Genomic DNA, 27,257 nt, shown 5'->3' with positions numbered 1-27,257 from the left:
TGGGCCAGACTCTTCCTATGTGGGGACACAGTTCCATAAATAAAAGTGTCCTATTAATGCACAATGGCTTGCCCATGCTCTAGCTTCTACATGCTGCTTTCCTCCTCACCCCCAGCACAAAAGCAGCACAGCATCAGTGCGTCTGCCACTGACCTATGAAGTGGGGCAGGCAGCAAGTGCAGCTCAAAAGCCTCACAACAAAGACGTCAGACCACATCCCCATCAGCCGACGTGCTCAGGTGAAATAACAAGCTGTGGCGTCCTTTTCCCCTTTCACATTTGAGTGTAAAAACAGACCAGGGCCTTGCACATACTGCGTGCAATTTCTAGACAGGCGTATAGTGTTACTCTCTGTAACTTTCTGTGAGCCTCCTTGGGTTACCATACATATTAATACACATTCCAGCATTTGAAGAAAGGAAAGTATAGGGTGCGTGGTTGATTATTTTTAATTGAATTCATCTGGAAATTGTAAAGCCTGAAAATTTAGCTCCTGTGTATAGTATTTTAATGTTTACACAGCATATGATTTGTCCTTTGCCATGGCAAATCTCCCTTTTCCCTCTGAGAGAAAGTTTCTGCAATGTGTAATGCGTTTCAGAGCCAACTGTAAAAACCATTAAATTGCAAAATGATAGAATGAGACAGTGGTGACAATGCACAGTCCCCTGCATTCCTTTGATAGTAAACTAGTCTTTATCGCTTTCTATTCAGAAAAAGAGCTCCGTGTCTCTGTAAAGACGATGCTGAAGCCCTAGATCAACTGTGTTAGGACGACGGTGAGCCCAGGAATAGGAAGGTGGTTGAATGAAAGAATTCTGTGGACATGGGAAACTAGATCTCACTTCCCTGACTCTGGGCAAGCCACTCCGACAATGAGTGCAGCTCTGTAGTAAGGCACACATGCCACATTCTCTGCCATATGACATCCCTCTCACAGGTGGCTTGAAAAGTCTCCAATCTGTTCTCCAAAGCCCTCTGGGATCGTCCAGACACTGGCCAGTCAAGCATCAGACGCCCCAGGTCTCCCTTCTAGTTAATCAAACAGGAATTTAGTCTCATATAGAAACCCAATATGCTCATATCCCGAGGGTCTGAGCAGGCATCAAGACAACCTTGGCGAGCCTCCAGCACGTGGGGTTCTTAGATCTACTGCTCCCTTCAACCTCCTGCATTCTCAGGACTGTCGTATATGGGGGTTCAGATTCTGCCCTGCACAAGGGGGCCAAGGTGTGTCCTCCATCACACAATGCCCACAGGAGACTGCGTGGGCAGGTGTGGAGATTCTGGGCCTCCCAGATGAGATCTGAAGCAGAGTACACAGGGGCACACAAGGCCGTGCATGCTTGGGAAAAGTGACACACAGCACAAAAGTGCAGGCAACTGGTTTCTGCCCCAAGCATGTCCTTGGCATGTTCAAGATCTTTTCTCTTCTCCATCCCACTCTCAGAGTCTCAGTTCCCCTGACTAAAAGGCACCAACTGGACACAGTTGCCTCATTGAAGCGGTGGAGGGGGCAGCATGGGATGCACGTGTGGCAGCCTCATGTATACTTGGTCCTCCAGCAGGCGCAGGTGTGCTCACAGGCATAGCTGCTGCCCTCCCCAGAGCACAGCTATACCATTGTGCAATGATAGATCAAGTTTTTTTTGACTTGAGAACAAAGGCTTTTTTCCTAATTCACAGCCCTGTGAGTACTGCTTCCCCTGCCCTTTTCATTCTACAACTCTGCTCAGGCCTCAATCCTTCATCACACCCCAAACACAGCCTGAGATCTGGAACACTCTAAACCACTTCCCTCTAGGACCATGACCATATCCTATGGCTGGCTGGTTTTTGTTTTGCTTTCTTCTCTCTCTTCCCACCTTTGGAAGCTGGGCTCTCTTCCATCCCTGCCTTAGTTAATCTTGTCTTTGTTTCAGAGGCTTCTGTGCTGCCAGGGCTAGGAGAGATGATGGACATTGTTACCTCACTTGAAGATGGGGAAACTGAGGGGCCCTAGCTGGTAGGTGACAAAATGGGGCTTCTAGACTGCACAGCCAGTGCCCTTTCCACTTCACTGCACAGTTCCTCCCCCGACCCCCAGGTTCCCTTGAATGGTAGGTCACTACCATTGCACACAGCCAACTGGACCCCCAGCCTGCTGTAAATGTCGGCCAGCTCCCGGCATTTGAGCACTGTGCCAAAAACAAGGGAAAAAATCCATCAGCTACTAACCAAGACAACACCACCTTCCTAACTGTCATCCGTACACTGGTTCTCTTCCAGCCATCAGACCAAAAGAGGTGGAGAAAATCCTCAGTGCCCTGGGAAGGCTGAGGATGCATAAGCCATCTGGATACAGAGGGGGATAGCTTCCTGCGGTCTTCATAAAAAAGGCACACTTTCCCCGCTGGCCACTCCTCAGCAGGCGTGTGCATCTGAAGCCAGCATATCTTTGGGAAGATGAAGTGCAGTTGAGCCACCTCTGGTCTGGGAGTTAGGAGACCAGTGACTCCAACCGGGTTATCACCCGACCTGTTCCCAGGTTTTCTTTCTGTGAAATCATGCCCCTTCCAAATTTATGACTCTATAATTCTGTGAAATCCATTCTGCCTCTGGACTAAGCAACAAGCAACTAACAGAAGCAATCACAGGGGACAAGAGACTAGCCCTGGAATGGATGGACAGCCATTTTCCCTTTAGGCCATTGGGCTCCACATAAGGTGTTCTTGTTCTCAAACTGCCTGACCAGAGGTGGGATTACAAAAGGGGTAGCCATCCCAGAGGCTTTGGGGATTCCACCACCTGATACACCAGGTCTGTCACCAAAGTCCCAGTCAACATGTCTGGTACTTGCTTGTACACCTTTCAAAGCTGAGATGGGCCATGCAAATGACGACTCAATTTAATTTCTCTGTTGTTTCTGATGCCAAGTGCACGGAGGCGCAACCTGTTACTGGACTGCATCTGTCTGGTCAGAAATGTAGGAATTGAGGAATCTTGGTAGAAATGAGTCAGGAGACTCCACTCCCTCCTGCCCATGGTCTGCATCTGAGTCATTGTTGGCAAACTGAATGAAAATGAAAGTGAGTGTGTCGGGGTGCAAGTACAGGGGAAATGACAACTTACGTGGCTCCTTCTGCCTTCTTCATCTCCCACAGACGTGATAACTGTCTCTGAAAAGACCATTTGTCCAGTCTGGTTGTTGGTTATCTATAGTAAAACAGGTACAATGAAAGTAAAATAGAAGGAATTCTGGACAAATTCCACAAGCTGTTTTTGTGTTTTGTTTTCCATTTTCTGAAGCAGGAGCATCCAGTATAGGAGTCGAAATGCCCACCCCGCTTTCTTTCTGAGTTCCCCCAGCAGCTGTGAGATGGACGGCTTCCCCTGGGCACAGTGATAAGAGATGTTAACAGAGTCAGCCTCATAGGGTTGCTATGAGGAGGAAATGAGGCGATCCAGAGAAATCACTCCGCACAGTGCCTGACAGCTAGCAAAATGAAAGATGTCAGCTGTTTCTATCTTTCTTGGGGCTCATCACTTGAAACTCAATGTCAACTTTATTTTTGACAAATTACAAGTCTGGGTGTCTAGTTGAACATCTTTCATGAAAAGCAAGCAGGTTTTAGCTCCAGCAGCCCTACCTGATTCTAGTGAATGGTTTCATTTCATCAAGAAAGTGCTTAAGTACAATGAAAGGCTTGTTCCAATATTCCTCTATCTGTTATCTACCTCTGATTCTGTAACCAGGTGCAGGCATCTCAAAACTAAGTCTAACATAGAACACAGACTGTTCCTGCCCCATGAAAGGTCATGTCTAATGTCTGGTTTGGTGACGAAGGACAGAAAAGATGTTTGGTCACCTGGCCAGGATGGTGAAACCCCATCTCTACTAAAAATACAAAATTTAGCCACAGTGGCAAGTGCCTATAATCCCAGCTACTCGGGAGGCTGAGGCAGGAGAATCGCTTGAACCTGGGCTGCAGAGGTTGCAGTGAGCCAAAATCATGCCACTGCGCTACTCCAGCCTGGGCGATAGAGTGAGACTCCATCTCAAAAACAAACAAACAAACAGAAAGAAAGAAAAGAAAAGATGCTGGCTCAGGAGCTAGGAGATGTGTGTTCTTTGAGCTCTGTCTCAGTCGCCAATAACCATCTAGTATGTCACCTGGAACAAATCATATCTTTTCTCTGATTCAAAATTTTCTTACTTCTACATCATCTTTAAGGTCTCTGCCAGCTCTAATGTCACAGGAATCTGCAGCCAGGACAAAGTGGAAACTCTTGTACTAATTTGCAGAAGGGAATCAAATTCTAGATCTGAGAAGGTAAGGACCACATCTTAATCACCATGCTTTTTCATTTTTACCTAAATAATTCCTCTCCCCAAAAGAAATGATCTCTTCCTTTATGCCAGCTTTTTATAGAATTAACCAATGTCATATTTTTAAAACTTCTACAAGCCTATATGTATGGGTTGCATGACTTATTAGAACCTTTATTATAACAATTTGTATTTTTCTTAAATCTCCAGAAGAATATATGTTTTCCAAATATGTTTCACTACTACTGAGCTCTTCTTTTATGAAGCATTGCATTAAGACTAGTGTTTTTTGTTTGTTTGTTTGCTTGCTTGTCTTTTGACACAGAGTCTCGCTCTGTCACCCAGACTGGAGGGCAGTGGTGCGATGATCTCGGCTCACTGCAACCTCCGCCTCCTGGGTTCAAGTGATTCTCCTGCCTCAGTTTCCTAAGGATTATAGGCACGTGACACCATGCCCAGCTAAGGCTAATTTTTTTTTTGTATTTTTATTAGAAATGGGGTTTCACCATGTTGGCCAGGCTGGTCTCGAACTCCTGACCTCAAGTGATCCTCCCGCCTCAGCCTCCCAAAGTGCTGGGATTACAGGCATGGGCCATCACGCCTGGCTGAAGATTAGTGTTCTATAAAACCCAGTTGAGAACTACTGCACTGTGTTGATGACATAACGATTATAATAACAGTAATAATAAGAACACTGGTTTTTGCATTGCACTTTACAGTTTACAATGAGCTTTCATATACTTGAGGTCATTTGACCTGCACAATATTGTAATGTAGATGTTGATATCCTTATTTCATAAATGCAGTTAGTGAGAATCAGGACATTTAAGTAATTTTTCAAAAATCACACTCGTGACTGGTAGGACTCACATTCAGGTATTCTGACATTTACAAGTAGCAACTTTAAGAAGCAACCAAAGCTCTTGGTTAATTATTGTCAGAAAGGATGGCTTGATATTGGTTTTGACAAGAATAAAACAATCACTTTGAAAACATTCTTCAGTCGCAGATGAGCAATGCCAAAGGATTAAGTTCTGCGGGTAAACTCATTCATTTACCTGGAGGATACACTCTGTAGCTGATCCATCTAACTGAGCCCATTACTATGCAGTGGGAGAAGTGCCACACAAAAGCTACTTTATAGTCAAGGCAACAGCACATAAAAATTGATCCCCTATGCTCTGTGGCACAGAAACACTATTGTTTCAACCAAGTAATTACCTGGGCACTTGAATAAAAGTGAGGCTCTTTTGTGAAAGCCACTGTGGCCTTGCATACAGGAGTTGAGATGAGCTGAGGGGGCAGGCTCCTTGACATTCACAACGGGATGCTAACAACGACCCTGAATATCTGCACAGCACACAGTCTTAGGCAGTTTGCTCTCAGAGTCTTGCCAAATCATGTCAGAGACATTGCACACCAGGGGCAAGCTAGTGCTATGTTCCTCGAGATTTGCAGAGCTTTCTTCATCAGGTCAGAATGGGAATGAATCTGGTTGTTCTTCATGCATGATGTTAGACCAAGAGGCAGTCAGACAGGTGGTGGTTTGGGGAAAAATCTGCTACAGAATTTTGAATGCACAACCAGCAAACGAATGTTTAATTTTGTAGCAATAGAGGGTTTCTCTTTTGGAAATGGGGTATGTCATATTTACATTCCTCCTAAAAAAAAGTGAGGGTCAATTCACCATAACATGGTCTCTAGTTCAATCCCTACTGAGACATACATAAAAACCTATGAGATAGATCAATTCCACAAATTCAATGCTAGGAAAGGGTCTTTTTAGACATTCATTTGCTTTCTTTTTTTCAAATGATAATCCCTGGACATTCCTTTGCAACCGGACTGGCAGGAAGCCTAGGGTTAAATATATTGCTTAAATGCAAAAGCAGTTTAGGATCCTGATACATTGTCTCTCCACTTTAAACAGTGACATTACTCCTTCTGGTTTTCAATCTGTATTTTATGATTCTCAATTGTATTTTGGGCTTGTATATCACATATGAAAAAACAAAAAAACCTTAGTTCTCTGATGGGACTGGACACTATAGAAAGGAGGAAGTGCTGGCCATGACTTACCTTGTGAATTTCTCGGTGCACATGGATGGTATTATTTCCAACCTTCGTGTCTGTATTGGTCTCATTGTGATAGCTGGGAGGTAAGTTTGCCAGGTTCACTTCTGATGACGCTTTAGCAGCAGCTTCTTCTGCCTCCATCTATTAAATCGATGAATTTAATGAGCAAAATTATTTTCTCTTGTTACAAATGAGAGTCTATTAGAAAAAAAAATCTCTTTTCCTCTTCTGCAATTACAAAGAATGATGATGATGATAGGTGCTATTGAGTACTCACTATGATAAGATATTATACTAAATGTTTTACATATATTACAGCATTGAAATTTCACAACCTCTCTGGGAGGTGGGTGTTAGTGTCCTCATATTACAAATAGGGAAACTGAGGCTCAGGAAGACTAGATAAATTCCCCAGGGTCCCAGAAAAGGGTGGAGCTTGGATTTGAACATGTTTCCATTAGATAGTCTTGCTCCCCGTAAAAACACTGTTGATGCCCTGCCCATCTCCTGGTGGCCTAATCTGGAGGTCACCTGCATCCAGTTCCCATACATGCCAACAACCAACTCTGTCTCTCTCTGAGGGCGTTCTCTGGTCACCAAAGTATGCTCGGTCTGCACAGGCCCCAAGTGCTAGGGAGCTAACATCCTAGCAATCAGAGGCAGGCTATGGAGGTAAACAGTCTAGCTTCTCCCTTCGCTAGACAATTCTAAAGCATGTAGAATCTACGTAGTCTCCCTCTGAGGCCCCCAGTGGGATGGAGCCCTAGATGCCCGCAGCAGTAACCTGCCTGTTGATTGTCTTTCCTTTCTTTCATCACACTTTCCCACTTCCTGCTAGTGTTTTCTGGGAGCACATCCCAAATACACTATTTGCTCTTAAGTCCGTGTGGCAGGACCTGTCGGTGGTGGTGGTAGGGTCAGGGGATGGAGGGAACCTAAACTTATTCCCTGTAGGTAGGGCCATAGCTGTGTCTCCTTCCCCACTCTACCTCTTGGGGACCCTTGTAGGAAATCCTCGCAGAGGGACCCTTGTAGAGGGTCCGTTAACCAGTTCCCGGGGTCCACACCCCTTCTGGTCTTCTTGAACATATGTTCTTCTCTGGTGGCAGGTTTCTGTGGCCGCTGTCCTCAAATCCTCCAGGCTCATGATCCTCCATAACATCTATACCAGATATGTCAGTGACCTCATATCTGCACCCAACTTCCCCTTCCAGATTTATCACCCTGTCCTGGCCCCGATGAGTGGGCAGTTGACAATGTGACCTGTTCACAGCTGATGGGACCCAAAGGGAGGCCACATCATAGACTAATTGAGCCAATCAGATACTCTGTCTAGGAATTTCAAATGAGAGACACAAAGAGAAGTTCTACTTGATAGTTGGCAATTTTCCAACACTGCTATTTTTGACTATGGGCTATTTTTATTTTTTTTTAAAAGAATGCTCAAAAAGTATTTTCCTATTTAAAAAAAATCACTGTCCTCTATCCCCTTAAGTACTAGATGAGCCCCTGCTTTAACCACCAGGTTTGCTGAGCTGAGGAGGATAAGAGGAAAGAATCCTCATGTCTCAATGCAACACAAAAACACTAAACTCAAAGTGTGAATAAAACCTGGTAGGCAGAAAGGCTCCACAAGGACTTAGTCAGTGGCCACAGTGCACACAGTGCTGTGCTGGATTCTGAGATGGCTGCTGAGATGTTTGAAACTTGATCACTGGCTTCATAACAATAATAATTCTAAGAATAGCCCCCACGTTTGGGGCATTGACTACATCTGAGTCGTTGCACCAGATGCCTTGAATATTCACAGCAACCTTATGGGGAAGCTGTGATTACAGAGTCCAGTCCGAAAGTTTAAAAAATTGAAATATCTGGATCCCTTCATGGACCCGCTGAATTGGGATTTCTAGAGATGAGACCCTGATAATACTGAGCTTCTCAGATGATTCTGAGGATTTCCCTCCCCTCCCTGTGATCCCCAGTTAAGAATCTCTGTTCCAGGCAATAGCGAACTACAGCAAGTTCCAGAAGGCTAGCGGGAAAATAATACAAAGAGTAGACCAGAAAGAGAGGGGAGTCAGAGAACTGACCAGAATTAGGTCTAGGAGATGGGAGCTACCTCTGGGTAGGGACCTTCTAGGTGGGAAAGACTCTAAGTCTAGAAGGATCAAGCCACTGAGAGATGGCCACTGGGTGAGTCAAGTAATTGCCTGCAGCATCCTCGGAGAGGAACACAGTGGAAAGTACCAGGATTCTGGAGTCAGACAAGGTGGGTTCAAGTCCTGGCTCTGCCACAAAGTAGCTGTATGACTTTGGGCAAGATACCAAATCCCACTAAACCTCAGCTTGCTCATTTGTAAAATAGGGATGTCCTACTTTGTTGAGTAGATATAAGAATTAAGGACCATAAAGTAGATATAAGAATTAAGGCATAAAATACACTATCTGCCACACAGCAAAGATGAAATACACAGCAGTTTTTATCATGTTGCCCTTTAAGAAGTCAGTTTCAAAAGAAGCCAGTTTGTTTTGCCAGAGTTCTGAAGGGAATGGGTAGCTAGAAGCAGGAAGAGCAGACAGTTGATATCACGTGTTTGAAGAGCTTGCCAACAAAGGGAAGAAGAAATGGGGCTGAGATAGAAGACAGAGTGGGCAAGAAAACGACTTTTCTTAAAAGCAAGAGACCTTGCCCTCAGTTACCACTCTGGTTAGTGATAGAAAAAACGCAGCTGGGAAGAGAAGACTGAAGGTGCTGGAGAGGACCTACCCAGAAGAAGAGAATGTTTTAGTGTTTTTAAAATTCCCATCGGGATCAGTTTGGCTTTCAAACAATTGACAAGTTGCCAAACCTAGAATTTGCTCTGGGCTGAGCAGATAGTCTTTTTATAAAACTTTTCCCCCCAGCTCAGCCACTGGTTATTTCAACAGAATGAGCTAACGGTTCTTAAATGGCACCATGAACTAAAAGTATAGTTTACAATGGAAATTTCAACCGCAACTATTATTGCCACTAGCAAGAGAAACTTAAGTCTGAAGCAAAAGGAGCTGTTTCATAGAGGAGGAATGTGAATGCTATTAAAAATGGCACTTATAGTTGGTTAAATCTGTGTGTCTGCAAAAGGGGTATAGTAGGAAAAATTGAAGAGATGAATCCAGGTTTGGAATTGGAGTTCTTGCTAGGAATACGTGAGGCAGTAAGAACATTCTAAAACTAGTGAGTTACAGAACTGGCCATGAGGGGAGGAGAAACAGAGTGGTTATATCTTCAGAATACATTGATTGGTAGCATACGGAATAGTAGCACAGGAAAGTAGGAATATCCCAGATTGAAGGCATTTGAAGATTTGCTTCTCCCAATAATGACCATACAAGTAGAGTTGCTTTGTCCTTCCCCTTAGGAAACTTCAACAGCTTGAGTCAGCTGGAACATTGAAAATGCCAGGAAGTTACTTGAAAGCAGATTCATGATGCAACTATGTAAACAAATAATGCATCTGGCCCAGGTCCTTTTTGATTTTTCCCCTGAACAATGACTAAATACCAATTATCCTATGTCTATGATATTTAAGGGGCATTCTGGCAGTCTCCACAAAAAGTTAATACTAGTAACCACAGTCTATAAACAATCTATTGTATTCTATTTTTGAAGATATCTAAAAGATACTTTTAATATTTTAAGATTGATTTTTAATGGTTTAAGATATTTTAAAAGATAGATTTTATTGAGAATCTATCAGACTCTGGCGGTGTTTTGTTATCATTCATACTGCTACTACTAATATGATGATAATGATATCTATTACTTATTTACAACCAACCATCATGTCATCATTACAGCCACCTCACAATGAAGCTACCTGTGTTACACCTGTTTTACTTAACCCCATTTTAGGCAGTCAGCAGATGGCCTGCCCTAGAACCACAGGCACCACAAGCTCAATTTAATTTGAAGCTGCAGAGTGAAGAGACACTGGGGCCTATATGACTCCCTTCACCCTTTAATTGTTCCATGTCATGATAGTTTTGCAATCACAGGAAACAAAGATCACGGATCTTGGGCTCTTGACCTGAGCAGTGGATATTCAGGGACAGCTCCCAACTCACTGATTTGCTTTACTCGCATCATCTCATTTAATTCTCACCTTACCCTAAGAGGTGGACATTTCTCCACTTCAGACTCAGAATGCCACTGCCAGTAAGTGGCAGAGCAGGGACTGGATGAGGGAAGATCAGTCCCCACTGCTTGTTCTCCTGCCACGGTGTTCAACCTCTCTCATCCTGTACCCACTGCCAGCGAGGACACCTCTGGGAAAGAGTGGGGTAGAAGTGACAGCCCACATCTCCTCTGGTGGCAAACTTCAACCCCCCAACCTACACGGAGCCACATCTAGAGGGAGGAAAGCTGGGGTCTTGGCAAAATCCAGTCTGGATAACGCCCATGGAGAAGACCCTGTCACTAGGTCCTGCAGGGCCCCACACTGCTCTGCTCAAGAAGAGACTGAGGAGGCCCTTGCTGCTCTCTCTCCTCCCTCAGCAGAAGCTAACGTCAGAGGACCACGCTGCAGACTTTCTGAATGGTGGTGGACACAAAAACATAGAGGTGACTTAGTCAGTCTTACTGAGAATCTGTGTGCAGGAGGGAAAGTCCTAGGACCTGGATAAGGAAAGCAGATGGCCTGCCCTAGAACCAGAGGCATCGCGAACTCCATTTAATTTGAAGCTGCAGAGTTAACAGACATTGGGGCCTATCTGAATCCCTTCACCCTTTAATTGTTCCATGTCATGATTGTTTTGCAATCACAGGAAACCGAAAGATTATGGGTCTTGGGATCTGGGCCTGTCCAGTGGATATTCAAGGACAGCTGCCCAATTCACTGCCTCCCAAGCCAGTGCCCCCTTCACTGCAAACTCCACAGGCTAACTGTTGTGGAGTGGGAGGGGAAATAGCCCCAAACTAGGAAGGGCTGCGGGGAGAAAGCAACTTCTCCCTGGAGACAAGGGCCAGCAGTTAAGGCTTTGCCCAAGGGGGCTACCAAGCTGGAGACAGCAGGGATGTGAAGCCAGACCGGGGTGAACCAGCCTGGACATTGGTTTCCTGCTGACTCCTTCACTGGAATGGCTCTAGACACAGGCTACAGACAGATTGGGCCCAACAGCGCCCACGCCTGCCCACCCCAGGCACCAGGGACAGCTCCCCGCACCTGGATGGAGAGGGCTGGGCCAGTGACATCTCCTGCCCAGGCAGCCCTGGGCATCCGTGGGTGACCATCACAGAGGACAGAACAAGATGCCACCCACAGTGTTTAGACCTGCAGGTGATGGAGTGCAGAAGCTAGGCAAAGCTTTGCTAAGGTACTGTGGTATCTGATAATAGTTGCTAAATACTGCGCACCTATTATTTGCCAGGTGTCCACACACATGACATTTAGTTTTCACAGGAAACTGAGGTGCAGGATATTAAGTGATTTGCCCAATGTCACCCTGCTACTGAGTGGCAGAGGAGGACCTGAGCCCAGGACAAATGCGAAGCACTGTTGGATGGAGGGGGGATTGCCTTTCACATCCTCATCCGCCACTCATATGGTGCTGAGATTTAGGATTTCCATCTTCCCTCTCTGCCCCCACATTGCCTGAGAAGCAAGACAGCCCAGACAGACTGCTAGCAAAGCTCAGGGCTCTTTGCCTGTTTGTCCCTGAATGGCATCCTAACAAGCTCAAAGCATAACGGACAAGCTAGAACTTGGCGATGCCTGGAGCTTGCCCCGGGTTTCTGTGAAACCACAGTGCTGGAATATCAGGGGCCCTGCAAACCTCCGCTGACAATAGGGAAGCCCAACGGCATGCCTGACGCCAACTGCAGGCAGGTGGTGGCCCCAGCTACCTAGGTAGGGTCCAGCTGCAGAGCCTCTCGGTGGACAGGCTCAGATCCAGACTTTTTGGCAAGGAGGCAAAACGAGGCGGGAGTCGGGATCACCCCGCGCTGCCTCCAGGCCACTCCGCATCTGCTGTCGGCCCTCCCCAGGCCCTGCGCGGGACCCGAGGTCCCTGGCCAGCGCTCTTCCATGCCTTCCCAGCCTTCGCTGCCCCCAGTCTGGCGCTTCCCAGAGCCCTGCGCCGCCAGGGCGCACCCACCTCTTCTACCGCGCTGCGCAATTTGTGCTGCGTGTCCTCCATCAGTTCCTCAACCTCGCGGAACATCTCGTTGAGGGTGGCTTCCTCCTGCGGGTAGCTGAGAGCCAGGCCGGGCTTGACTGGAGTCGAGGTCGCCGTCGGAGCGGGCGCGGGGGCCGTGGGGACCGCCGCCGCCAGCAGCAGGCACAGCAGGGTGGCCCCGAGCCGCTGCATCTCCGCTCTGCGCCCGCAGCCGCCGCCTGTGTGTCCCGGAACGCGATCAGAGGCGCGCGGACCACCCCCCTCGCCCGGCCCGCCGCCCCGCCCCGTTCCGCCCCGCCGCCCGCCCCTGGCGCCCCTCTTTCCCGCACCCGCCCGGAGACTGGAGGAAACTGAGGTCCCTGAAAACGCAGCTCCCCTACACCCGAAAAGACGCGACCCCACCCGCTCCAGCCCGAGCCCCGATCGCTCCAGGACCCCGCACCCCCATCCTCGAGCACAAGCTGAGCTCTGCTCCTCACCTGCGATGCTGGAGCCCTCGCCAGAGCAACCGAACCCGGATCCTCTACGCTAATAGCTCCCAAGCCCCAGCTCACCTAGACTCTGTCCCCGGTTCAAACCCTAACCCCTCCTCGACCAGGTCAGAGTGCCCGACCCCTACTTCCACCCCAAACCTCTCTCAGCCCCTACCTGGGGTCGACCGAGCACAGGTCAGCCCCCTCGCCTTGGCGTCGGGTCCTACTCGAAAGCCCCGCCCCACATCCACCCAAGGGAGGCTGAGCTCAGCCGAGTCGTCCCCTCCCCCGCCGCCGCCCCTCACCCACCCCGACTGGACCGAGTTGCGCTGCGGGCGGGACTGGATCTGCTCGCTCCCGCCGGGAGGCCGCCGGGCTCCGGGTGCAGATGCGGGAGTGGCGCAGTAGGCGGGCCGCGGGTGCGGGAGCGCGGCGGGGTGCGGCAGCGCCGGTACCCAAGGGAGCCCGCAGTCCGCGCCCCGCCCGCCCACCAGACCCCCCCGAGCCCCGCCCGCCCACCAGGCCTACCCCGCCCCGCGGAGGGGCCGCAGCCCGGCCATTGGCCAGCCCGGGCGCCGGCCACCTCACGCCCCACACCCTCCTCTTCTTCCTCCGCGACCAGCTCTACGGAAGGCAGCCATCTCTTTCACTGCCTCCCCCTGCACCCGCGGCATCCCAGGCCCCTGTCTTCTCTGGCCTCCAGGCTTGCAACAGCCCACCGAGGTTGGGAGTAGGGGGAATGTCCCTCAGCCCCACCTTGGTCTTTCCAAGCCAACCTCTGTCCTGTGAAATCCTCAGGAAAAATCCCAGCACCCCAGCCTGGCATTCAAGCCATCACCTCTGGCCTTAGTCTGCCATGGTTGACACCGTGCTCCAGCCAGGACAACGCACTTGCAGCTCCTGGAATGGGAGAACGTCATGAGAAAGTCAGCAAGCTCCTCAAGGGTGGCATAGAGGAGTGGTCAGGACAAGACACCTGCAGCCAGCTCTGCTCCTTCCTACCTTCCCGCCGCGGCCGAGTTACCAGATTTGTATGCGTCCCAGTTAGCCCTAATGTAAAACACTGACAAGTCTCAAAAACGTAATATGGAGTGGGTAGTGGAGAATCAGAGAAGTTAGACGATCAGGCCAAACAGCAGGTGAAGGCAGGGCTGGCCAGAGGTCCTGAGTGTAGCTGACTGCTCTCCAGCTTGAAGCCCCAAGACTGCCTTTCTCTGCAGCACTCCCCACATTACTGTTTACCGCCAAAACACAGCTTCCAGCCGCTTTCCCTTCTACTCTGGGCCTGTGGCAGGGCCCTCCTGAACTGCAAGGAAAGCCCCCTTCCCCGGCATCTCCTGCTCTGTCCCTTGGGCATCTGGCAGCCCTGGTTGAGAATTCATTAGCTTTCTGGGGGTGGCTGAGACCGTCCAGGAACCTGGAGCTGCATCTCCACATGCCCCAGCTTCTCACTTCGGGCAGAGTGGACATTAGGAAGAAACTAATGCCGAACTGGAGGGTGATGTGGGGGCATATTGTGGGGCCAAGCTAGGAAATGCAGTGCTGCAGGTTTACAGAGCACATCATGCTCTTCCAGTCCTTCATGTTGCTGGCTTAAAGACCAGGAATTTCCCCAGATAAGATTGTCTTCTGCCTTACATCATTTGCCATGCGGTCTGGAGGTCTTGACTTTCAGACTGAACCTAAAAATCTCTCTATATTGAACTGCCCCAAGTGTCAGGCAAAGGGACGCTTGTTTTCTTGTATGGAGTCTACATTTTGTATTCCCAAATGTAATAATTTATCAATAGTTCAATTATTAGGTTAAACTACAAACGAAAGAAAGAAAGGAAAGAAAGAGAGAAAGAGAGAGAAAGAAAGAGAGAGAAAGAGAGAGAAAGAAAGAAAGAGAAAGAAAGAAAGAAAGGAAGAAAGAAAGAAAGGCGGAGAGAAGAAACGGTAAGAAAATCTACAGGTCTCAAATATAAGTGGCCTTCCTGCCCAGCTCCATGCCAGTCCTTGCACCAGCCTGAGACATTCATGGGCTCGAAGGAAAAGCCCTGGGGCCAGCTGCAGAGATGAGCCCAAACCGGATCTGGACAGGGAGTGTCAGCTCCAAAGAACTCAGACTGGGGAGCCCAGTGGGGTCAGGGACTTGTTGGAGAAAGGGTCAGTCTGGATGGCCATTGTGAGGTGAGGGGCACAGCAGGCAGAGAGTGCAGAGCCATCCAGGACAATCATAGGTAGAGTAGAGAACATTCTACATTTCCACAATTCCCATTGTGTCACTGGCTAAGCTATGTATCCACTAGGAACAGTTGATTTTTTCTTTTAGGGCATTGGAAACACTTTCTGGAATTGTTATTTAAAATTTTAGGTTCTCACATTTTCTCTATGAGGGAGCTACCAAGTCATAAACTGGGGACCCATTTCATGGTTGAGGAAATGGCAGCAAAGCAGATATAACTTGCTGAAAATTGCCTAGAAAGTGGCCACATAGCAATTTCACAATTAGCTGTCCACCCTCCAGAAACTCATGACCACGTGCAAAAGAAGACATGTATAAAGATGTTTACTGAGGCAGTATTTACAATGGCAAAAAATGTAGAAACTACTTGCCAGTGTTTTCCAGCAGGAGAATGGATAGACTGGGGCTTCTACAATAATAGAATACTGTACAGCAGGTAGAATAATGAACAATATTTATAGGCAGCAACATCACTAACTCTCAAAAATGTAATATTAGGTGGAAAAGGCAATTTGCGAAAAGACATATATGGGATACGATTTTCGCATATCTTAGAAAAACAGAATAGCATGCATTGTTTATGGATTCTCACATATAATAAAAATATAGAAATGTGCAGGCTGCCTCTAAGGTGGGAGGCAAGGAAGGGATGGAGAATGTCTTCAGCTGTATTCATAATATTTTATTTCTTCAAGAAAGGGAGTGTACCAGCATGGAGGAATTCTGAAACAGAAGTGTCCAAATATTCACATCTGTTTAATCAACCATGATGATTACTTACATCAGGATATATGGGTGTGGCTGGTTCTTTTTATCATTTTTGGTATATTTAAAATATTTTGTGAATAAATTGGTAAATAAAAGCAGAAGGCACCATCCCATCCTCCAAACAAAACAAAACAAAAACAACTCAAAAAAACCTCTTGTAGTCAAGTAGACTTTTTTCTTATATCTCTTCTTGACAAAATGCTGACCTTCCCAAGGCCCAGCAGTGGCCTCCTTTACTGTGAGGTGAGGAGGGGTGTCTACACCAGGCTGGAGTAGAGGTATCACATTATCTGACTTCAAACAATACTACAAGCCTATGGTAACCAAAACAGCATGGTACTGGTACAAAAATAGACACATAGATCAATGGAATGAATAAAGAACCCATAAATGAAGCCACACACCTACAGCCAACTGATCTTCAACAAAGTCAACACAAATTAACAATGGGGAAAGGATTCTGGGAAAATCCTGCATATGGCTAGGCATATGCAGAAGAATCACAATAGGTCCCCTACATCTTACCATATATAAAAATTAGCTCAAGATGGATTGAGACTTAAATGTAAGCTTTGAAACTATAAAAATACTAGAAGAAAACCTAAGAGAAACTCTTCTGGACATTGGTCTAGGCAAAGAATTTATGACTACGACTTCAAAACCAAATGCAACAGTAACAAAAATAGACAAATGGGACTTAATTAAACTAAAAAGCTTCTGCACAGCAAAAGAAACAATCAACAGGGTATATAGACAACCTACAGAATGAGAGAAAATATTTCCAAACTCTGCATCTGACAAATGACTAATATCCAGAATCTATAAGGAACTTGAGCAAATAAAAAAACTCCAAATAACCCCATTAAAAAGTGGGCAAAGGACATGAACAGACACTTTTCAAAAGAAGACATACAAGTGGCCAACAAATATATGAAAATATGCTCAATATCACTAAATTCATCAGAAAAATGCAAATTAAATCCACAATGAAATACCATCTCATACCAGTCAGAATGGCTATTATTAAAAAGTCAAAAAATAACATGTTGGCAAGGATGTGAAGAAAAGGGAACACTTATACAGTATCAGTGGGAATGTATATTAGTTTGATATGGTTTGGCTGTGTCCCCACCCAAATCTCATCTTGAATTGTAGCTCCCATAATCGCCATGTGCCATGAGAGGGACCCAGTGGGAGGTAATTGAATCATGAGGGCAGATCTTTCCCATGTTGTTCTCATGGGAATAAGTCTCATTGTGAACAAGTCTCACAAGATCTGATGTTTTTATAAGGTGCTTTTTCCTTCCTTTGCTCTGCACTTCTCCTTGCTGCTGCCACATGAAGAAGGATGTGTTTGCTTCACCTTCTGCCATGATTGTAAGTTTCCTCAGACCTCCCCAGCCATGCTGAACTGAGTCAATTAAGCCTTTTTAAAAATATAAATTACCCAGTCTCAGGTATATCTTTATTAGCAGCATGAGAATGGACTAATACAGCAAATTTGTTCCTGGTAGTGAGGCGCTGCTTTAAAGATACCTGAAAATGTGGAAGTGACTTTGGAACTGCATAATGGGCAGAAGTTGGAAGAGTTTGGAGGGCTCAGAAGAAGATAGGAAACTGTAGGAAAGTTTGAACTTCCTGGAGACTTGGAGGGCTCAGAAGACAGGAAGATGTAGGAAAGTTTGGAACTTTTTAGAGACTTGTTGAATGGCTTTGACCAAAATGCTGATAGTGATATGGACAATAAAGTCTAGACTGAGGCGGTCTCAGATGGAGATGAGGAACTTGTTGGAAACTGAAGTAAAGGTCACTCTTGCTGTGCAAATAGACTGGCAGTATTTTGCCCCTGCCCTAGAGATTTGTGGAACTTTGAACTTGAGAGAGATAATTTAGGGTACCTGGTGGAAGAAATTTCTAAGTGGCAAAGCATTCAAGAGGAAACAGAGTGTAAAACTCTGAAAATTTTGCAGCCTGATAATGCAGTAGAAAATAAAAACCCATGTTCTGGGGAGAAATTCATGTCAGCAGCAGAAATTTGCATAAGTAAAGAAGAGCAGACTGTTACTCACCAAAACAATGGGGAAAATGCCTCCAGGATATGTCAGAGACCTTCACAGCAGCCCCTCCCATCACAGGGCTGGAGACCTAGGAGGGAAAAATGGTTTCATGGGCCTAGGGCATCCCTACTGTGTGCAGCTTGGGACTTGGTGCCCTGCATCCCAGCCACCCCAGCTGTGGCTAAAAGGGGCCAACATACAGCTCAGGCTGTGGCTTCAGCGAGTGGAAGCCCAAAGCCTTGGCAGCTTCCTTGTGGTGTTGGATGGTCCTGCATGTGCATAGAAGACAAGAATTGAGGTTTGGGAACTTCTGCCTAGATTTCAGAGGATGTATGGAAATATAGAAACACCTGGATGTCCAGGCAGACATCTGTTGCAGGGGCAGTGCCCTCATGGAAAACCTCTGCTAGGGCAGTGTGGAAGGGAAATGTGGAGTTGGAGTCCTCACACAGACTCCCCACTGAGGCAGTGCCTAGTGGAGCTGTGAGAAGGGGGGCACTGTCCAGAATGGTAGGTCAACCAACAGCTTGCACTGTGTGCCTGGAAAAGCCACAGAGACACTCAATGCCAGACAGTGAAAGCAGCCAAGAGGGGGGCTATGCCCTGCAAAGCTGCAGGGACAGAGCTGCCCAAGGCTGTGGGAGCCCACTCTTGCATTGGCATGACCTGGATGTGAGACATGGGGTCAAAGGAGATCATTTTGGAACTTTAAGGTTTAATGACTGTGCTATTGGATTTTGGACTTGCATGGGGCCTGTAGCCTCTTTGCTTTGGCCAATTTCTCCCACTTAGAATGAGTATATTTACCCAATGCCTGTACCCCCATTTGTATCTTAGAAGGAACTAACTTGTGTTTGATTTTACCAGCTCATAGGCAGAAGGGACTTGCTTTGTCTCAGATGAGACACTGGACTTGGACTTTTGAGTTAATGCTAGAATGGGTTAAGACTTTGGACAACTGTTAGGAAGACATGACTGGTTTTGAAATATGAGGACGTGAGATTTGGGAGGGGCCAGGGGTGGAATGATATGGTTTGGCTGTGTCCCCACCCAAATCTCATCTTGAATCATAGCTCCCATTATTTCTACATGTCATGGGAGGGATCCAGTGGGAGGTAATTGAATCATGGGGGTGGGTCTTTTCCATGCTGTTCTTGTGATGGTGAATAAGTCTCATGAGATTTGATGGTTCTCTAAAGACGAGTTCCCCTGCACACGCTCTCTTGCCTGCCATCATGTAAGATATGACTTTGCTCCTCCTTCACCTTCTGCCATGACTGTGAGGCCTCCCCAGTCATGTGGAACTGTGAGTCAATTAAACCTCTTTTCTTTATAAATTACCCAGCCTCAGGTATGTCTTTATTATCAGTGTGAGAACAGACTAATGTCTAGTTCAACTCCTATGGAAAACAGTATGAAGATTTCTGAAAGACCTGAAAATAGAACTACCATTCAACTCAGCAATCTCACTACTGGGTATACACCCAAAGGAAAAGAAATAATTTTACCAAAAAGACACCTGCACTCACAGCAGTTTCACAATAGCAAAGTCATAGGATCAATCTAAAAGTGCCCATCAACAGATAATTGGATTAAAAAAGTGATATATATATGTATATATACACATACATATACACATATATATACACACATATATATACCATAGAATATATATATATATATACCATAGAACATATATATGTACCACATATTCAGCCATAAAAAAGAACAGCCATAAAAAAGAATGAAATCATGTCCTTTGCACATGTTATTTCCTTCTAAGGTACAGTGGAGGTACAGGCATTGGGTTAATACACCTGTGATATGTGCATGGATGCAGCTGGAGGCCGTACTCCTAAGTGAAATAACTCAGAAATAAGAGATCGATAGCACATGTTCTCACTTATAAGTGGAGCTAAACAATGGGTACACATGGACCTAAAGATGGAAACAACAGGCAATGGGGACTCCAAAAGCAGGGAGGAAAAGAGGGGGCAAGGGTTGAAAAACTACCTGTTGGGTACTGTGCTCACTACCTGGGTGACAGGTTCACTAGAAGACCAAAGCCCAGCATAAGGCAATGCATCCTCTGAATCTATAATTAAAATAATAATAATAATAATAATAAAAGGCCTCCTGTCTGTCTGAATGGTTAGGTTCTTCCTTCTGTGAGTGGGGAGCTGTTAAGGATGTGGGAATAGCTGGGACCTACCTATCTATTCCCCCTTAGCCCTGCAGGAATGGAATACTCCTCAAACAAGGAAATCTCAGATATCTGGAACATAAGGGCACCGAGTCTGGATAGATGACTGTTATTTACGGATTTGTAAAACTTTAACCATTCTGCAGAGTTAATTAAAAAGGGGAGAGTTTATTATATATTTCCTTCTCTTTTTTTTCTCTCTTCCATCTTAGACTACACTGACCATAACTTGAGAAAAAAAAATGTGAACAGTTGTGATCAGAGATAATGTGCCTGCACGACTATTTAGCATCTGTTGTCCCTGCTAGAATGTAAGTCACATGAGATTGTAATGATGCTGGTCCCTGCAGCCATCTCCAGGGCAGCGCAGGGCCTGCAGAGAAGTAGCACTCAATACGGATAGATAAATAAAGGCAGGCCTGCTAGGGGCTGAGATCCCAGCCCTCAAAGAATCTACAGTGCAACAAAGAAATGGGTAAATAGGCAATGATGAAACAGTAAGATGGAGGAGTGAACAAGGAGAAACCGGCAACTAAAAGATGGAGGGTGAAGAAAATAATAAAAGTGTACTCTTTTTTGAATGCCCATGAAGAGTGCCTATCCCTGGTCTCACTATGATGGGAGTGGGAAGTCACATGGTACCAGCATGAATGAGCACCCCACTTGATTGAACCATGGGTGAAGATCTGACTAAAGCCTGATCCATCAGATTCTTCCTTGGACTTTGAAACTGGAGAAACCATTGAACTGAGTAAGAGAAAAACTTAGCTGTCCTTGAACCTGGGCATGGTGGGGGATAGGGAGAATGAGAGGAAGACAGTAACTGTTTCATTCCACAATGTCACTCTTGGTCTTGGTTCCAGCCTTGCATGAGCCTTTCTGACATCCAGCTGCACCGTCAGCCCTGAAGGATGGTAAGATGTTTTTGGTGTTCTTCTCGTATACTTCCCTTTTGGTTTGAGCTATGTTTGGTGGCTTTCTGTTACTGTCTATCAAACTGCCTTAATTTAGACACTGATCATTCTTACAAATGTTTGTGTTGGGGCTGCTTACATTTTAACAAGGCATTCCTCTTTGAGGAAGGTCTATGTTAGAAGAAGTTGCCATCCTGCCTTGAGACCCATGAGTAAGAATCAGAGGGCTACCAGGTCCTGCTGAACAGGGAAAAGACACCAGGATCACTTCCTCCTGGTTAGCCCACAGTGCCAGCCACTAATGTAATGGAGGTTTCCCACTTCCTGCCTGTAACTTGCTATTGTTTCAAAGAAATTGGTGCCAAGATTTTCTGAGTGGAAATTCCATCTGGCTTTGGAAGGAGTGTTCACGTAGATTCAGGGTTTCCATGAGTAACAGCTACTGAATGTCCAAAACATACATTTAATTTGCCAACTTTCTGTGGGTGGGTGAGCAAAAGAGACCCAGAGGACCATGTACTGGCCATCACCCTTGAAACGCAGCACAGCAGGGACAAGCCTCAAGCCTGGCTGTCTTGCTTTTTTATTCAGCAGGTGGATGCATGTGCTCCGTATTTTCTTGCACGTGTGTCTAAAGTGGAGGATGACTAAGGAGCAAGAGAATTTTAGAAGAATCAGTGCCACAAAAGGAAAAGCAAATAATTGATGTTATTAGACAACTTCAGAGGAAGAATATCTAGAAATGTGTTTCTACCCAATTATCTCCACCACTTGGGACAGAATGATATGTTTATTTCTTCTCTGGAGCAGTTTTTGATACTGGCTGCATAATAGCATCATCTTTTTAGAAGTTTGGCAAAAAAATACAGATGCCTGGGTGCTGCATGTAGAGATGCTGATTCAGTAGGCATGAGATGGGGCCCCTTAATGCTGTGACCCAGTCCTAGTTCTGCAGACCGTAATGGAAGATCCTTGCTAAGGAGTCTCTTATCAGGCCTCACTACAAAGCACTCCTCCCACCCCATCAACCTCTCTTCTAACCTATAAATAGCCTGGTCAGGCCCAGCAGGGCCTGCCTTTCTGTGGATGTGGTTGGAAGCTGCTGGAGTAAGGGAAAGAGCTGAACTTGGACTAAACATGCCTGGGTTTGGGTTCTGGCTCTGGCCCTACCTACCATGACTTGACTATCCCAGGGCTGTCTAGTTGAAACCACAGGGCTCCCAGCCCCCACCAGCTGTCACTCAAGCCATCTAGGATAGCTCCACGGGATGTGTTTGTGTCTTTAAGATTTCCAGTCACTTTCATTCCCACTATCTCCAAGAGAGTTGTGCCATCTTGAAGCAGTAGCCAAGACTCACAGGTGCTGCTCTCAGGGTGTTTCCAGTTAGGTGGGGCAGCTTCTGTTGATTTTTTGCTACATTAAGATCCTTGTAGGTCAGCACTGAAAAGCAATGAACCGCTTATATACACAACACTGTGGATGCATCTTGAATGTATTATGCTAAGTGAAAGGAGCTAGATTCAAAAGGCTGCACACTGATCTCATTTATATGATGTTATAGAAAAGGCAGAACTATAGGGACTGTACATAGATCACTGCTTGCCAGAGGCTATAGTCCTTTATAGGTGGACTACATAGGAGCCCGGGAACATTTGGAGATCCTATACTTTGATTGTGGTGGTGGATACATGACATTGGTATACGTTTGTCAACACTCATAAAATTGTACACTAAAAATATTGAATTTGATGTGTATAAATTATACCCAAATTAAAATAAAATGGAAGAAAAGTAAAGTTACTTGCCCAAAATCAGAGCCAGGGATTCAAATAGGTGTGTTCCACTCCCAACTCCTGGCCCCTGACCCCCAAAACCCTCAGTCAGCTCTATAGGGGAGAAGGGCGACTTCTTAGGGAAGGCAGCTTTGTCTGTGGTCAGGTTTGTCAGAGAAAGAAGCAAAAAGTGGGGCATCCACTGTGGGGAAAGGAACTGTGTTCTAGTCATGGTTTTGCTACCTTCTAGATTTGTAATATTGGATAAACGAATATATATCTCCAAACATTAATTCTCTCATCTTTTATGTAGTTTCTCCTTTGAGAATAATGAAAGCCTACCTTTAAACAGATACATGTGGAGAGGCCATGCAATTTAATTGTAAACTCAGGGCCTTGGGATCAACCCCAGCTCTGCATTCCTCCTTGCCCAGGTGACTTGGACAACTTCTCCTCTTCTCTGAGTTTCATTTTTCTCACCTATAAAAGGAGGACAGGAACGGTCTCTATCTCCTGGGACTGTTATGAGTCTTACAAGAAATGGTTCCTTAAAACACTTAGGAATATGCCTGGCAAGGAGTAAGCATTCGTGCATGTTAGGTATTATTATCCTATCAGCATCCACATCATTACGAGGCCTAGCCAACAAAGCTTTGCAAAGTGAGCGAGGAACAGAGCTGCCTTTGTGTGTGCCCAGCTGGGGCTCATGGGAAGGCAGGGAGAGGGAAGTGTCTGCAGCAATTTTGCTTAGACCACAAAGGGTTATGGAGGGTCTTGGAGCAGACAGCTCTTTCTGTTTACGCAGGCAAACCTTTTATCAGCCTCGGCGCACAATGCTGCCAGGATGGCTGGGTCAGAAGTTCACATAATAAACATGCTCTGTACCCAGAACACGCTCCCGTCCACGCCTAGGTCCTGTGGCTGAGGCGCTCACATTTTAGACTCCTTTTTTTCCCTCAGAATCTCAGGAGCTCCACATTTCTCCCTGAAATATGATTTCCACTTGGCCCTCTGATGAAATGTGAACAAGATTCAAATTAAGGGACTTGTCTAAAGTCCCACTGGTGGCCGGGAGCGGTAGCTCACGCCTGTAATCCAAGTACTTTGGGAGGCCGAGGCGGGCAGATCAAGAGGTCAAGAGATCAAGACCATCCAGGCTAACACGGTGAAACCCCGTCTCTACTAAAAAAATACAAAAAAATTAGCCGGGCGTGGCGGCGGGCGCCTGCAGTCCCAGCTACTCGGGAGGCTGAGGCAGGAGAATGGCGTGAACCTGGGAGGCGGAGCTTGCAGTGAGCCGAGATCGCTCCACCGCACTCCAGCCTGGGAGACACAGCGAGACTCGGTCTCAAAAAAAAAGAAAAAGAAAAAATAAAGTCCCACTAGTAACAAGGGAAAGACTTTGCAGGGTTGGAACAGTTTGGATAGATACTGCTTTTCTAAAATTGTATCTTCTCATTTTGATTCCTCTATCATTGTCATGCTCCATTTATTCCTTTCCAGGAGTGGGTGTGTTTGCTTCATATCTCTGCAAGATGATAACCTCTTGCCTGTTTGGCTGTGCTGCTTTGGAAATTCACTCACTGGCCACCACTGCCAGGAACACATACCAACATCTATCTTCTTCAAACTTCAGCAAGTGTCAGAATCACTTGCGGACAGAGGGAGTGGTTGTTAAACACAAGCTTCTGCATTGATCCCCAGACTTTGCAGTTCTAACAAGTTCCCAGATGATCCTAATACTATTGATCCAGGGACCAAAACTTTAGTACTGGGGAAATGAGCTTCCCCTGGTGGTAGGAGTGCAGGCATTTCTGGTAGCATTCTAGCCCGAGTAAAAGAGAGATTTTGACTGTAGATAAAGTTAAAAGTTGAAGTGTTTTCCATGCTTTACATTCTACTTTAGTTTACCCCTACACATGCTTGATTGGGTTCAAATTATAGGACCAAGAGAGGAGAAATTGGTAAAAATCTGCTTAAGATAATGAACCAATGTAAAGAGTTCTAAAACGCAGGAGGACAAAAAGCGATATTTACAAAACACTACTGATATTCAAAGAGCAGAACTGAAAAAAACATGCTGAGTGTCACATACAAGGCAAAGGGAAGTCAGAAACAAGGAGATACAAAGAGAGCAGATTAGCAAGTGGTTTGGATATGGTGCCTGACACATGTTAGCATAAGTGGTTCATAAAGGGTAGTGATATAGTTTGGCTCTGTGTCCCCACTCAAATCTTATCTTGAATTGTAATTCCCAAGTGTTGAGGGATGGAAGTGATTGGATCATGGTGGTGATTTCCCCCATGCTGTTCTTGTGATAGTGAGTGAGTTCTCATGAGATGTGATGGCTTTATAAGCATCTGGCATTTCCCCTGCTTGCACTCACTCTCTCCTGCTGTCTTGTGAAGAAGGTGCCTACTTGCCTTCCACCACGATTGTAAGTTTCCTCAGGCCTCCCACGTGAAATCTTCCTCCATGTGGAACTGTGAGTCAGTTAAACCTGTTTCCTTTATAAATTACCCAGTCTTGGGTATTTCTTTCTTTTTTTTTTTTTTTTTTTTTTTTTTTTGAGACAGAGTCTCACTCTGTCACCCAGGCTGGAGTGCAATGGTGCGATCTTGGCTCACTGCAAGCTCTGCCTCCTGGGTTCACACCATTCTCCTGCCTCAGCCTCTGGAGTAGCTGGTACCACAGGCGCATGCCACCACGCCTGGCTAATTTTTTGTATTTTTAGTAGAGACGAGGTTTCACCGTGGTCTCCATCTCCTGACCTTGTGATCCACCCGCCTCGGCCTCCCAAAGTGCTGGGATTACAGGCATGAGCCACCACGCCCAGCAAGTATTTCTTTATAAAGTGTGAAAACACACTAGTACAGGTAGGCAGATATTGAAGAGAAGTCTGCCTTTGCCAGCTGATGGCTGCGTACATCTCAGACAGGACAGTTGATACTTTAAGGTATCAAATAGGGCTTAATATCTCTTAAAACTTAAACATTAAATGAGCAGAGAAATTGTGTTTTAAGGGTCAGTTTATCAAACTACGATGATATACTGTCTTCACCTATCAAAAGAATTAGGCAGCTCTATCTATTCTCATTCATTCATTCTACAATTGTATATTGGGAGCTTAAATGTCATCGGCTCTGTTCTAGGTGCAGGAACAGACACAAACAAAATAGCAAAACCCTGTTTTAATACCACCATCCCCACCCCCCCACACACACACAGAGAAATAAATAATACTTTAGGTGGTAATCAATGCTGTGAAAAAAAAAGCAGAAAAACTGCTGAGGAGAATGAAGAAGAGTTGCCTTTTAAAATATGTAGTACTTTGGAGAGACTTTTCTGATAAGGTGACATTTGAGCAAAGACACAAAGAAAGTGAGGGGATGGTGTCTGATAATGGTCTGGTATCCAGAATAGATAAAGAACTCTTATAACTCAAATACAAAAAGACAAAAAAAAAAAAACAATTAAAAATGGGCAAAGGATTTGAATAGGTATTTCTCTAAAGAAGATATATAAATGGTCAACAAGCACATGAAAAGATGATCAACATCATTAGTCATTAGGGAAATGCAAATCAAAACTACCATGAGATACTACTTCATACTTATTAGGATGGCTATAATAAAAAGGAAATGGAAAATAGCAAATATTGGTGAGGATGTGGAGAAATTGGAACCCTCATACATTGTTGGTGGGTGACATGGCTTGGCTGTGTTCCCACCCAAATCTCATCTTGAATTGTAGTTCCCATAATCCCCACATGTTTTGGGAGGGACCCTATGGGAAGTGATTGGATCATGGGGTCAGTTTCCCCCATGCTGTTCTCGTGATAGAGAGTGAGTTCTCACAATATCTGATGGTTTTATAAGTGTCTGGCATTTCCCCTGCTGGCATTTCTCTCTTCTGCCACCATGTGAAGAAGGATATGTTTTCTTCCCCTTCTGCCATGATCGTAAGTTTTTTTGAGGCCTCCCCAGCCATGCTGAACTGTGAATCAATTAAACCTTTTTCCATTATAAATTATCCAGTCTTGGGTATGTCTTCATAGCAGTGTGAGAACAGATCAATACAGTAAGTTGGTACCAGAAGTAGGGCACCGCTATAAGGATACCCAAAAATGTGGAAGTGACTTCGGAACTGAGTAACAGGCAGAAGTTGGAAGACTTTGAAGAGCTCGGAAGAAAACAGGAAAATGTGTGAAAGTTTGGAACTCTAGAGACTTGGAGGGCTCAGAAGACAGGAAGATGTGGGAATGTTTGGAACTTCCAAGAAACTTGTTGAATGGCTTTGACCAA

General features: G+C 45.7%; 1 protein-coding gene across 5 annotated transcripts in view; it reads right to left on the bottom strand.

Moving 5' to 3' along the window:
* The window catches only part of DKK3 (dickkopf WNT signaling pathway inhibitor 3), a 46,343-nt gene extending 32,423 nt beyond the window's left edge, over window positions 1-13,920 (bottom strand). Inside the window, exons 1-4 of one of the 5 annotated variants that reach the window (XM_032166603.2) lie at window positions 13,850-13,920; window positions 12,518-12,756; window positions 6,389-6,526; window positions 3,112-3,195 (exon numbers count right to left, since the gene is read on the bottom strand). In XM_032166603.2, the coding sequence (XP_032022494.1) occupies window positions 3,112-3,195; window positions 6,389-6,526; window positions 12,518-12,730 (435 nt within the window). In that variant the 5' untranslated portion in view covers window positions 12,731-12,756; window positions 13,850-13,920. The other 4 variants (XM_032166604.2, XM_032166605.2, XM_032166607.2 and 1 more) reach the window with 4 other exon arrangements.
* Window positions 13,921-27,257: the final 13,337 nt, after the last annotated feature.

This window comes from Hylobates moloch, unplaced genomic scaffold, assembly GCF_009828535.3.
Source record: "Hylobates moloch isolate HMO894 unplaced genomic scaffold, HMol_V3 SCAFFOLD_11, whole genome shotgun sequence".
Classification (NCBI taxonomy): Eukaryota; Metazoa; Chordata; class Mammalia; order Primates; family Hylobatidae; genus Hylobates; species Hylobates moloch.
Note: the sequence above shows the minus strand (reverse complement) of the source record. Positions and strands in the feature narration are given on the sequence as shown.